The sequence below is a fragment of the Salvelinus fontinalis genome, chromosome 17, assembly GCF_029448725.1.
Source record: "Salvelinus fontinalis isolate EN_2023a chromosome 17, ASM2944872v1, whole genome shotgun sequence".
Taxonomy (NCBI): Eukaryota; Metazoa; Chordata; class Actinopteri; order Salmoniformes; family Salmonidae; genus Salvelinus; species Salvelinus fontinalis.
Window position 1 is genome coordinate 25862411 of NC_074681.1, and position 13042 is coordinate 25875452.

The 13042-nt window shown below is 39.8% G+C and overlaps 1 protein-coding gene across 1 annotated transcript in view; it reads right to left on the reverse strand.

Moving 5' to 3' along the window:
- Window positions 1–13042, reverse strand: part of LOC129814048 (contactin-associated protein-like 2) — a 100532-nt gene that overhangs the window by 40928 nt on the left and 46562 nt on the right. The window contains exon 8 of the mRNA XM_055866811.1: window positions 2963–3221. Within this exon, the coding sequence (XP_055722786.1) occupies window positions 2963–3221 (259 nt within the window). The remainder of the gene's footprint in view (window positions 1–2962; window positions 3222–13042) is intronic.

Consider the following 13042-nt stretch of genomic DNA (forward strand, 5'->3'; position numbering starts at 1 on the left):
AGTTCAGTTCTTTCTGTTTGTATGGTTGTGGGGTATTGTCTGTTTGTGACTGCCTACCTGTGTTTGACCATTGCCTGCCTGTGACCACAATTCCTGCCTTCTGCGAAGGCTTAATAAACATGTGCCGCACTCTGCGCGTGAATCTACACCTTTTTCTCCCTGAGTATTCATTACACATACAGAGTTGTCTACAATTAAAATGTCATCTTCCAGAAAAGGCAGATCTAGTATTACAACAAATTATATGGCTAAACTCCAATATACTGATAGAGAAAACATTTAAATATTTATTTTTAAATGTACAATAATAAAATTATTTATTAAGGCCATTGTAAACGAGAACAGTAAATTGGCACAAGCAACTAACAGTGTATGGAGGTGTATGCTCAATACAAAATTATAAACAACTCCTCATAGCTCAGCCACAAAATTGGAAGAGAATTGATGAAAGAAGAAATTTAAGAATTAGTGTGCCACCCAATAAAAATCATAAATGGCTTAGTATAAATAAATACAACATATTTGTTTAACTTAAAGTCTAAAGGTTTGACAGCAATACCGTATAAAATTCAAGTCAGTTGGTTTTTTGTTGTCTCAAATCCTTGGCATCAGGTCGAATGCCGAATACAGTGCCTTCAGAAGTATTCACACCCCTTGACTTTTTCCACATTTTGTTGTGTTACAAATTGGGATTAAAATTGGTTTAATTGTCTTTTTTTTGTCAATGATCTACACAAAATACTCGTGTCAAAGTGGAAGAAAAATACATATAATAACCCCCCGCCCCACTAAGATAAGTATTCAACTCCCGAGTCAATACATGTTACAATCACCTTTAGCAGCGATTAGAGCTGAGTCTTTCTGGGTAAGTCTCTAAGAGCTTTCCACACCTGGATTGTCCAACATTTTCCCATTGCTCTTTTCAAAATTCTTCAAGCTCTGTCACATTGGTTGATCATTGCTAGACAAGCAGATTTAAGTCATAACTGTGACTCAGCCACTCAGGAACATTCACTGCCTTCTTGGTAAGCAACTCCAGTGTTTTAGGTTATTGTCCTGCTGAAAGTTGAATTAATCTCCCAGTGTCTGGTGGAAAGCAGACTGAACCAGGTTTTGCTCTAGGATTTTACCTGTGCTTAGCTCTAGTCTGCTTATTCTTTTATCCTGAAAAACCCCCGAGTCCTTAACGATTACAAGAATACCCATAACATGATGCAGCCACCACTATGCTTGAACATTTTTATTCTGTACAGGTTTGTTCCTTTTAACTCTGTCAATTAGATTAGTATTGTGGAGTAACTACAATGTTGTTGATCCATCCTCAATTTTCTCCTTTCACAGCCATTACACTCTGGGACTGTTTTAAAGTCACCATCCGTGAGCGCTTACCTTCCTCTCTGGCAACTGAGTTAGAAAGGACACATGTATCTTTGTGTATTGATAAACCATCCAACGTGTAATTAATAACTTCACCATGCTCAAAGGGATATTCAATGTCTGTTTTTATATTTTATTGTACCCATCTACCAATAGGTGCCCTTTTTTGCGAGGTATTGGAAAACGTCCCTGGTCTTTGTGGTTGAATCTGCGTTTGAAATTCACTGTTTGACTGAGGGTCCTTACAGTTAATTGTATGTGTGGGGTACAGAAATTAGGTAGTCATTCAAAAATAAAGTTAAACACATGCAACGTATTATGTGACTTGGTAAGCAACTGTTTACTCCTGAACTTATGTAGGCTTGCCATAACAAAGGGGTTGAACACATATTGACTGAAGAAAAATAAAACATTCTAAAAACATAATTCCACTTTGACATTATGGGGTATTGTGTGTAGGCCAGTGACAACACATCTCAATTAAATCCATTTTAATTCAGCCTGTAAAACAACCAAATGTGGAAAAAGTCAAGGGGTGTTAATACTTTCTGAAGGCACTGTAAAACAAAAATTGGCAGGCACATACAAAAATAATGCACAATATATGGGGCATTGAACAGTCAGCCTTGTTCAGACACGAGGAAACAGAATTATTAGAACTTATTTTCTGGTACTCTCCATTGGTGGCTCGCTTTTGGAGTCAGGTCCAGGAATGGTTGTTATGTCATAATATCAGGGTTCCGATGGACCTGCAAACCTAATTGTTAGGGGATCCGAAAAACCACAATCAGTCAATGGGAAATATCATTATACTCTAGGGTAAAGTATATATTTTTAGGGCAATATCGGTAGAAATGTTACAAATAGGAAGGTTCAGGAGCCTTGTAAGACATCATAGTAAAATGGAGAGTTGTATAGCAAAAGTAAATAGCAAAATGGCATTATACTGGAAAGATGGTTTAATCTGTGGACATCAAAGGGTTGGAGTTAAAATCAAAATAAACGGTGGATTGCCCGCTGTGCGTGAATATCCAGCACTTGAAGAAAAAGGAAATTAGGAATATATGTATAATTATTGAACTACACGTATTGTAGATGTGAGCAAAATAGCTGTAAGTAGCAGTAGAAATATTGTTGTCTGTTAGTTTACTCCAATTAGAGTTGGAGGAAAAATGTATAGAGAAAATAAATTATGCAAACAATAAAATGTACAGAACTTTCAATCTATCTGTAATATTAAAGACAAAAATACAAACATATACAGGGCCTAAGAGACAGGGCCCAACAGACAGGGCCTAACAGACAGAGATTCAGCTACAGAAGACCCTCCTGGGGAGGGCCTCCCCAGATCAATAGAGAGAAGCAATTAATGCTTTCAAGGGAGGGGAAGGTCTTCAGGCTAAATTAACAGGTCTACTGTAGTGCATTAGTCAGCATGGCAGTACTAACGGGACCAGGGCTTTCCAACCCTGTTCCTGGAGATCTACCGTCCTGTAGGTTTTCGTTCATACCCTAATCTAGCGCACCTGGGATTGGATTGAAAACCGACAGGAACAGGGTTGGAGAGCCCTGAACTAGACCGTACCTGAGGAGATGTCTATGCGCGTGTTCTTCTTCTGGGTGACGTTGATGTAGACAGTGACCTTCCCCTCGGTGAGGCCCACCTCCACCACACCGTCGGCCAGGGCCGTGTAGAGGAGCAGACCGCTGGGGTTCCACGTTCGGAAGGACAGGCTGACCGACAGGGTGTCACTGTCCGGCAGCCCCGGAAGACGCAGGAAGCTGGTGGCGTTGAAGAACAAGGGGAAGGAGTGTGTCTCGCTGCAGGAGAACGTCAGGTTCCTCTGTAAGGTGGATAGAAAGTATAATAGTACATGGGTCTACAAGTTAGGGCAGCTTTTCCTTCTTGACTTTAGCAACAACAACAAAAATGTTATTCACACAACGTATAAACAAAGCTAGCATATATTTTGCATTTATACAATTTTTTAGGTGCTTTTTAGATAGCAAACAGGTCTATAAATTAGGGCAGATTTTCCCTGTTGATTTAAGCTCAAGACATTGGCACAACCATTTAAACATAGTTAGCATATAATTTGCATAAGAGGCGCATCAGAAAACCTAAGGTGCTTTTTAAATGTACATTGTGCGGTTTAATGCATGAGACAATGCAAGCGCCTGCATTATTTCAGAGCGACACAGAAAATCACTCATCATACAGCAGCACTTGACAAAAAACTATTTTGGCTTTTCTTATCGAAGCTGACCTTTCTCCCTCTACTTGTGCTGAACACAAAGCAGGCAATTCAACAACAAGGAACATGCTCACAGGGAAAAAAACAAGCTAAGAGGCACATAAGAAGTGAAATCAATAATAATGGTTGGATCCATACTTCAGCACAGTAATGGCTCACACACCATCACATTCCATTGACAACTGAGCAGTAATTGTCCTGTGCTAAGCGTTGAGGACTTCTGAAGCTTGACACATTTAGTGGGTTCGATCCCATTGCATGGAATACTTTTTTATTCAACATTTCCCAAATGAAAAGATAAAAACATTGCAATATATTTAACGACACATAATAAAAAAAATTGCATCTTTGCTAAAATGAATGTAATGCTTTAAATGTATTCCAGAGATGCATGTACAGTGGGGAGAACAAGTATTTGATACACTGCCGATTTTGCAGGTTTTCCTACTTACAAAGCATGTAGAGGTCTGTAATTTTTATCATAGGTACACTTCAACTGTGAGAGACGGAATCTAAAACAAAAATTCAGAAAATCACATTGTATGATTTTTAAGTAATTCATTTGCATTTTATTGCATGACATAAGTATTTGATCACCTACCAACCAGTAAGAATTCCGTCTCTCACAGACCTGTTAGTTTTTCTTTAAGAAGCCCTCCTGTTCTCCACTCATTACCTGTATTAACTGCACCTGTTTGAACTCGTTACCTGTATAAAAGACACCTGTCCACACACTCAATCAAACAGACTCCAACCTCTCCACAATGGCCAAGACCAGAGAGCTGTGTAAGGACATCAGGGATAAAATTGTAGACCTGCACAAGGCTGGGATGGGCTACAGGACAATAGGCAAGCAGCTTGGTGAGAAGGCAACAACTGTTGGCGCAATTATTAGAAAATGGAAGAAGTTCAAGATGATGGTCAATCACCCTCGGTCTGGGGCTCCATGCAAGATCTCACCTTGTGGGGCATCAATGATCATGAGGAAGGTGAGGGATCAGCCCAGAACTACACGGCAGGACCTGGTCAATGACCTGAAGAGAGCTGGGACCACAGTCTCAAAGAAAACCATTAGTAACACACTACGCCGTCATGGATTAAAATCCTGCAACGCACGCAAGGTCCCCCTGCTCAAGCCAGCGTATGTCCAGGCCCGTCTGAAGTTTGCCAATGACCATCTGGATGATCCAGAGGAGGAATGGGAGAAGGTCATTTTGGTCTGATGACACAAAAATAGAGCTTTTGGGTCTAAACTCCACTCACCGTGTTTGGAGGAAGAAGAAGGATGAATACAACCCCAAGAACACCATCCCAACCGTGAAGCATGGAGGTGGAAACATCATTCTTTGGGGATGCTTTTCTGCAAAGGGGACAGGACAACTGCACCGTAGTGAGGGGAGGATGGATGGGGCCATGTATCGCGAGATCTTGGCCAACAACCTCCTTCCCTCAGTAAGAGCATTGAAGATGGGTTGTGGCTGGGTCTTCCAGCATGACAACGATCCGAAACACACAGCCAGGGCAACTAAGGAGTGGCTCCGTAAGAAGCATCTCAAGGTCCTGGAGTGGCCTAGCCAGTCTCCAGACCTGAACCCAATAGAACATCTTTGGAGGGAGCTGAAAGTCCGTATTGCCCAGCGACAGCCCCGAAACCTGAAGGATCTGGAGAAGGTCTGTATGGAGGAGTGGGCCAAAATCCCTGCTGCAGTGTGTGCAAACCTGGTCAAGAACTACAGGAAACGTATGATATCTGTAATTGCAAACAAAGGTTTCTGTACCAATTATTAAATTCTGCTTTTCTGATGTATCAAATACTTATGTCATTCAATAAAATGCAAATGAATTACTTAAAAATCATACAATGTGATTTTCTGGATTTTTGTTTTAGATTCCGTCTCTCACAATTGAAGTGTACCTATGATAAAAATTACAGACGTCTACGTGCTTTGTAAGTAGGAAAACCTGCAAAATCTGCAGTGTATCAAATACTTGTTCTCCCCACTGTAGATACATTTGCATCTTTGCTCATATGCATGCCTGACAATATTCCAGAAATGCATGGCTATGACATCTAGTCTATAGGGTGGCCAAAGTGGTTCCTAATTCGGTTTCTTAAATTATGTATTGATCAATGGAGAATTCTTTTTGAGCCACAAAGCCAAAATTTAACCAGTGATTTTTTTTTAACCTTTTGATTTCACCTAATTTTAACATTGTCATAAAGAGCACATGTCCAACTTAATAAGACATGTCCCATCTCAAGAGGTTTTTCTAATATGTTTTTATTTTAGTTAGTTATGGATTTAAACAAAGACACTATGTCAAAGTGTAGGTCTAGATCTTGCGCCTCCAATGAGTGGTATTATACGGCTCTACAGTGGATGGTTTACCGGTGTTATGGTGAATTCGTAACCAAGTGGGAAGTGGGAATTTACCACATACGGGAAAAATCCACTTGAACGGCCCTCCAACTGGTAATTACTAGTTATATCAGCCATGAATCCCCTTGGAAGCTTGTTGTATGCAACAAGGAGGGGCAAATTAATGCAAGATTTACCACAAAAACATAGTTGTTAAAAAATGTCTTGCCTGTCTATCTATGGGTTGACGTGTTATGCTCGACCCGTTCAGATTCTTACCACAAAACACCAGAAAATGGCCAAAAAGAGTAAAACCAGCTCACCTGTTTTTACACTATCATTTGACTATTACTGTAGATGTTCAATATTTATTTTCAAATAAATATTTTAAAAGGAATAGTTTCACCATATTAAAGAGTTTAGTTTGAGTAACAGGGTTGAACTTAAAATGAGAGATAGACGTAAATGAATCTAATCAAAGTAAACTAATCACACTAAATTAATAATAATCTTCCCGAAATAACTTTGTCAAAGCAACAAAATAACAAAGGCTAAGCCATGATTGTCTGAGATAATGGGACATGCCGAGAGATGAGTTCGGATTGGTCTGCCATGACGCTTCTGTCTATAACATGAGCTGGACAGTATGTGTAGGTAATTCGGTAAAGGTGTTTTTTTTTTAAAGATATCACATAGTAGAATTGCAAAAGTGTTGCTCTCCACTTTCTGGAAGATAGAGTTTTGAAATTAGTGGAATGCCCTGAGGAATTAGAGTATGATAGCTAGGGAGATGGAGAAACTTCTGCCGTTTGATTGCAAATATGCAGAGGGAGTCGAAAAGAGAACACAGAAAGCTGTTGTATAAAACACCTGTTTCCAGATTACATCTTCAAACTAAGGGCAACCATGGCATCCGTGACAGAGAGGAAGAAGCGTCTATCCATGTACACGGGTAAGATAGTCTAGCTAGCTACATTTTCAGAAATTACACGTTTCTAATGGTCAGAAAGTCATTTTCATTTAAAGTTAAAGTGTACTGTTAGGTAGCTAGCTAACTTTAGCTGGCTGTCTCAATAGCTAATGTTACGTGTATGATGTGTAGTAATATTATTTGTATCTCAGAGCCATTTTCATTGCTAGTTAACATTACCTGCAGATTCATGCATGGTAGTAACGTTATGAGTTGGGATTATGGTTCACTGTTTAGCTAGCTAGCTAGCTAGCTACATGTCTTAACAAAAGACTCCAATATGCAAGTAACCATTTCAATAGAATGTTCATGATGCCCCAATCACCGCCAAGCCTATCTCTGACCTTTTAACCTGTCTCTCCTCTCTGGGGAGGTTCCCATTGCTTGGAAGGCAGCCATGGTGCGTCCTTTATTTAAAGGGGGAGGATTAAGCGGATCCTAACTGTTATAGGCAAATATCTATTTTGCCCTGTTTATCAAAAGTTTTGGAAAACACTTGTCAATAATCAACTGACTGGCTTTCTTGGTGTCTATAGTATTCTCTCTGGTATGCAATATTGTTTCTGCTCAGGTTATGTATGTGTCACTGCAAACTTAAAGGTCCTAAATGATGTCACCATTCCCCTTGATTCTGAGCAATGTTGTGCTGCTATTTTTATTGACATGGCCAAAGCTTTTGATACGGTAGACCAGGTATTCCCACGACGCAATGCCATCGGGGGTACGCCAAATAAAAATGTGATTCACATGTTTTTTTATTGATAATAAAATAAAAATAAAATTCACATTTTCAAACAGTCCAATTATATTTTGGGTAGAGTTTTTCTCTCGCTTGAGTAGCCTCGTTTCACTGCCAAAAATAAAATGAAACCATCTAGTGTTCAGCAAAATAACAACACAATGTCAAATACAGGTAGCTGATAAAATAATGTATATGTTGAAAGATAATGATAAAATAATTCCACTCTGAAACATTATAACTGTATTAAATTGATTAGAATCATAAAATTATAATCTGATGATGTGTGTAGTTTTAGTCGGAATTAGGTTAACTTTCAGCTATGGGGCAGAATTTTTATGTTTGGAAAAATAACGTTCCCAAGGTAAACTGACTATTTCTCAGGTCCAGATGCTAGAATATGCATATAATTGACAGATTAGGATAGAAAACACTCTAAAGTTTCCAAAACTGTCAAAATATTGTCTTTGAGTATAACAGAACTGATTTTGCAGGCAAAAACCTGAGGAAATCCAACCCGGAAGTGCCTTTTATTTGGGAAAATCCCTGTTCCCTTGCCTGCCCCTCCTCCATTTAAAGGGGTATCAACCAGATTCCTTTTCCAATGGCTTCCTCAGGCTGTGACCAGGCTTTAGACATAGTTTCAAGCTTTTATTTTGAAAAATGAGCGAGATTTTTCAAAACGCGTCAGGTGTCCTTTGATTAGTTCCTGCGCGCGAGAGATGTAGCTCAACATTTTCTTTCTCTGTAGTATTGAATAGGTTACCGTCCGGCTGAAATATTATCGATGTTAAAAACAACCTGAGGATTGATTATTAAAAAACGTTTGACATGTTTCTACGAACATTGCAGATACTTTTTGGAATTTTCGTCTGCCTTTCAGGACCGGAACGAGCCTTAGGTTTTCTGAACATAACGCGCAAACCAAATGGCGGTTTTTGGTTATAAAACTTTTCTTTATCGAACAAAAATAAAATGTAATTGTGTAACTGGGAGTCTCGTGAGTGCAAACATCTGAAGATTATCAAAGGTAAGCGATTAATTTTATTGCTTTTCTGACTTTCGTGACCAAGCTAATTTGAGGCTAGTTGTTCTTACTGTTTTGTCTAGTGATTGATAAACTCACAAACGCTTGGATTGCTTTCGCTGTAAAGCATATTTTCAAAATCTGACACGATAGGTGGATTAACAACAAGTTAAGCTGTGTTTTGGTATATTTCACTTGTGATTTCATGATTATAAACATATATATATTTTTTTATTTAATTTGGCGCTCTGCAATTCAGCGGTTGTTTACGAAAATGATCCCGCTAAAGGGATCCGTGCGGCAAGAAGTTAAACAATGTATCTGTATAGTGGAAAAACACCGACTGTCTGAGCAAGGCATTGCTTAGGATTTGAACTTGGATGTGGGTGCCTAGGAAATTACCGAAGAACAATTGAAACTGTGTTTGGACTGACCTGGCTAGGCCTCTAAGGAATTTATGATAGCATAGGGAGTACTTCTCAAGGTTTCTCTAATCTCGGGGGAATGGAACTGCCGGCTTGGTAGTGATAAACAGTGGATACAACTCGCCTACTGTTCGTGTGTATGTATGTGCGTAGGATATCTACTGTTTGTGTGGAAGTATGTGCGCAGCTATAAAATGGATGTCTTTGTATAATGGACTTTAGAACGTTCTCTGAAGAAACTGTACTAGCCTTTTGCATAAGCTGAGTCGTTGACTAATTATTATTAAACTCATGGTCTTACAAACCTCAGGGATTGGTCAAAGCTATTGATTGATTGTTATTATCATTGGGAGTGAAAATTCTCGTGACAGTAGCCTAGTCAAATAATTAACATCCAATCACATTAACCGTTACTCTCTTGCGTGAAATCCACTAACGGTCCGTATGTAGCCAAACGTAGCTGTTGCTCATGTTGGTATCTGTACTGATGGTGCAAAAGCCATGACAAGGAGACATAGTGGAGTGGTAACGTGCGTGCAAGCAGTTGCTCCTGACACCACTTGGGTACACTGCAGCATCCACCGAGAGGCTCTTGCTGACAAGGGAATGTATGACAGCTTGAAAGATGTTTTGGACACTACAGTGAAAATGGTTAACTTTGTTAAAGCAAGGCCCCTGAACTTTCGTGTATTTTCTGCACTATGCAATGATATGGGCAAAAACCATGTAACGCTTTCACAACATGCGCTGGTTATCAAGGGGCAAAGTATTGACACGGTTCCTTGAATTGAGAGATGAGCTTAAAGTTTTCTTTACTGACCATAATTTTCACTTGTCTGACCGCTTGCATGATGACAAGTTTCTCACATGACTGGCCTATCTGGGTGATGTTTTCTCTCACCTGAATGATCTGAATCTAGGATTACAGGAACTCTACGCAACTATATTCAATGTGGTGGACAAAATTGAGGCTATGATTAAGAAGTTGGAGAAGGACAACACACAGGTCTTTCCATCATTGTATGATTTTTTTTGTGTGCAAATGAACTCAAGTTTACAGAATGTCAAATGTGATATAGCGAAGCACCTGAGTTTTTTTTTTCTTTTTTTTTTCTTTTTTTTTCGGGGGGGTGGATCAGCTTAATATTGCGGAAAGAATGTTGCTTCCAATGTAATTGTCTGCATCATTTCCAATCCCCCATATTTTTGGGGGTAAATATATATATCCATTCACATATGCATACATATACACATATATACATACACATACCTACATAGACATACATACTTTTTTTAAAGAGTATACCTTTATTATTATTCCCCGCAAACCCTACCACCGATCCCCCAATTGGAGTAAACTGATAAACATTTCTGTTTTTACCTTCAATTTATACATCTTATACACATTTTACAGACCCAGTCTACTTTATAATAGTTCTCTCTTGTTTGTTCTTAGTCCTTCCTCTATTTCTGTTGTCCATCCAGTTTGATTTCCACTTGTAACTGTGCTATTTCACAATAGCTCCGCACCTATACACATTTCACAGATCCCGTATGCCCTACATTGTTTATCTTGTTATTAGTCCCACCCTTCAGCTCCACTCAACCTTTCCCATCTATCTTCCAACATCATCCATTTCGGATTTTTATTTGCCATATATTTTTCAACTGTGCTGTGATGCTTCACAAAAGATTTGAATCTTCCTATTCTCATAGCTTCCACGGATTGTAAATTAAAAATAAACATTTTTGCTAAAATAATTATTATATTATTGATTGATTGACTATGGCTTTTCAAATCCCCCAGTATTGCTATCTGTAGCGTTAGTTCTACGCAAATGTTGCAATTCTTCAACCACTCCTGGACCTGTGACCAAAAACGAGCTACATGCGGACAATACCAAGCACCTGAGTTAGTTGGTTGCGCAATTACGCAGGTACCTTCCCAAAACAGATGAGACAAACAACTGGATTCGTTATCCCTTTCATGCCCTGCCTCCAGTCCACTTCCCAATATCTGAACAAGAGAGCCCCACCGAAATTGCAACAAGCGGTTCTGTGAAAATTGTATTTAATCAGAAGCCAGTGACAGATTTCTGGTTTGGGCTGCGCTCAGAGTATCCTGCCTTGGCAAATCACGCTGTTAAGACACTGATGCCCTTTGCAACCACGTACCTATGTAAGAGTGAATTCTCGGCCTCACTAGCATGGAAAATTAAATACAGGCACAGACTGTGCGTGGAAAATGATTTAAGACAGACTCTCCAATACAACCCAACATTGCAGAGTTATGTGCATCCTTTCAAGCACACCCTTCTCATTAACCTGTGGTGAGTTATTCACAATATTCGGTTTCATATGTAAGATGGTTAAATAAAGAGCAAAATTATTAATTATTATTATATCATTATTTGTGCCCTGGTTCTATAAGAGCTCTTTGCCACTTCCCACAAGCCGGGTTGTGACAAAAACTCACACTCATTCGAATGTTTAATAAATGTATCGTATAGTGTGTGTGTGTGTGTGTGTGGCAGGTTTACAATGATGGCAAAAAACAGCATTTGAGAGTGCGCTGACCCTGGTGGTAGAGGGGGTACGCAGCTGGAGGTTGAATGTTTGAAGGGGTACGGGACTATAAAAAGTTTGGGAACCACTGCGGTAGACCATTCCATTCTTGTGGCCCAGCTAAGGAGTATTGGTGTCTCTGAGAGGTCTTTGGCCTGGTTTGCTAACTACCTCTCTCAAAGAGTGCAGTGTAGACAATCAGAACATCTGCTGTCTCAGCCACTACCGGTCACCAAGGGAGTACCCCAATGCGCGGTACTAGGCCCCACGCTCTTCTCAATGTACATCAATAACATAGCTCAGGCAGTAGGAAGCTCTTTCATCCATTTATATACAGATGATACAGTCTTATACTCAGCTGGCCCCTCTCCAGATTTTATTCTAAACGCTCTACAAAAAAGCTTTCTTCATCTCCAACAAGCTTTCTCTGCCCTTAACCTTGTTCTCAACACCTCCAAAACAAAGGCCATGTGGTTTGGTAAGAAGAATACCGCTCTCCCCATCCGTGTGATTAATACGTCTAAGGGTTTATAGCTGGAGGTAGTAACCTCATACAAGTACTTGGGAGTATGGCTAGCTGGTACACTGTCCTTCTCTCAACACATATCAAAGCTGCAGGCTAAGGTTAAATCTAGAATTGGTTTCCCTATCTTAATAGCTCCTCTTTCACTCCAGCCTCCAAACTAACCCTGATTCAGATGACCATCCTACCCATGCTAGATTACAGAGACAGAATTTATAGATCGGCAGGTAAGGGTGCTCTCGAGTGGCTATATGTTCTTTACCATTCGGTCATCAGATTTGCCACCAATGCTCCTTATAGAACACAACACTACACTCCATACTCCTCTGTAAACAGGTCATCTCTGTATACCCGTCGCAAGACCCACTGGTTGATGCTTAGGCCTCACTCCCCCATATCTGAGATACCTACTGCAGCCCTCATCCTCCACACGTTCTGCCAGTCACATTCTGTTAAAGGTCCCCAAAGCACACACATCCCTAGGTCGCTCCTCTTTTCAGTTTGCTGCAGCTAGAGATTGGAACGAGCTGCAAAAAACACTCAAACTGGACAGTTTTATCTCCATATCTTCATTCAAAGACTCAATCATGGACACTCTTACTGACAATTGTGGTTGCTTCGTGTGATGTATTGTTGTCTCTACCTTGTCCTTTGTGCTGTTGCCTGTGCCCAATAATGTTTGAACCATGTTTTGTGCTGCTACCATGTTGTGTTGCTACCATATTGTTGTCATGTTGTGTTGCTACCATGCTGTGTTGCTGCCATGCTATGTTGTGGTATTATGTCTCTCTTTATGTAGTG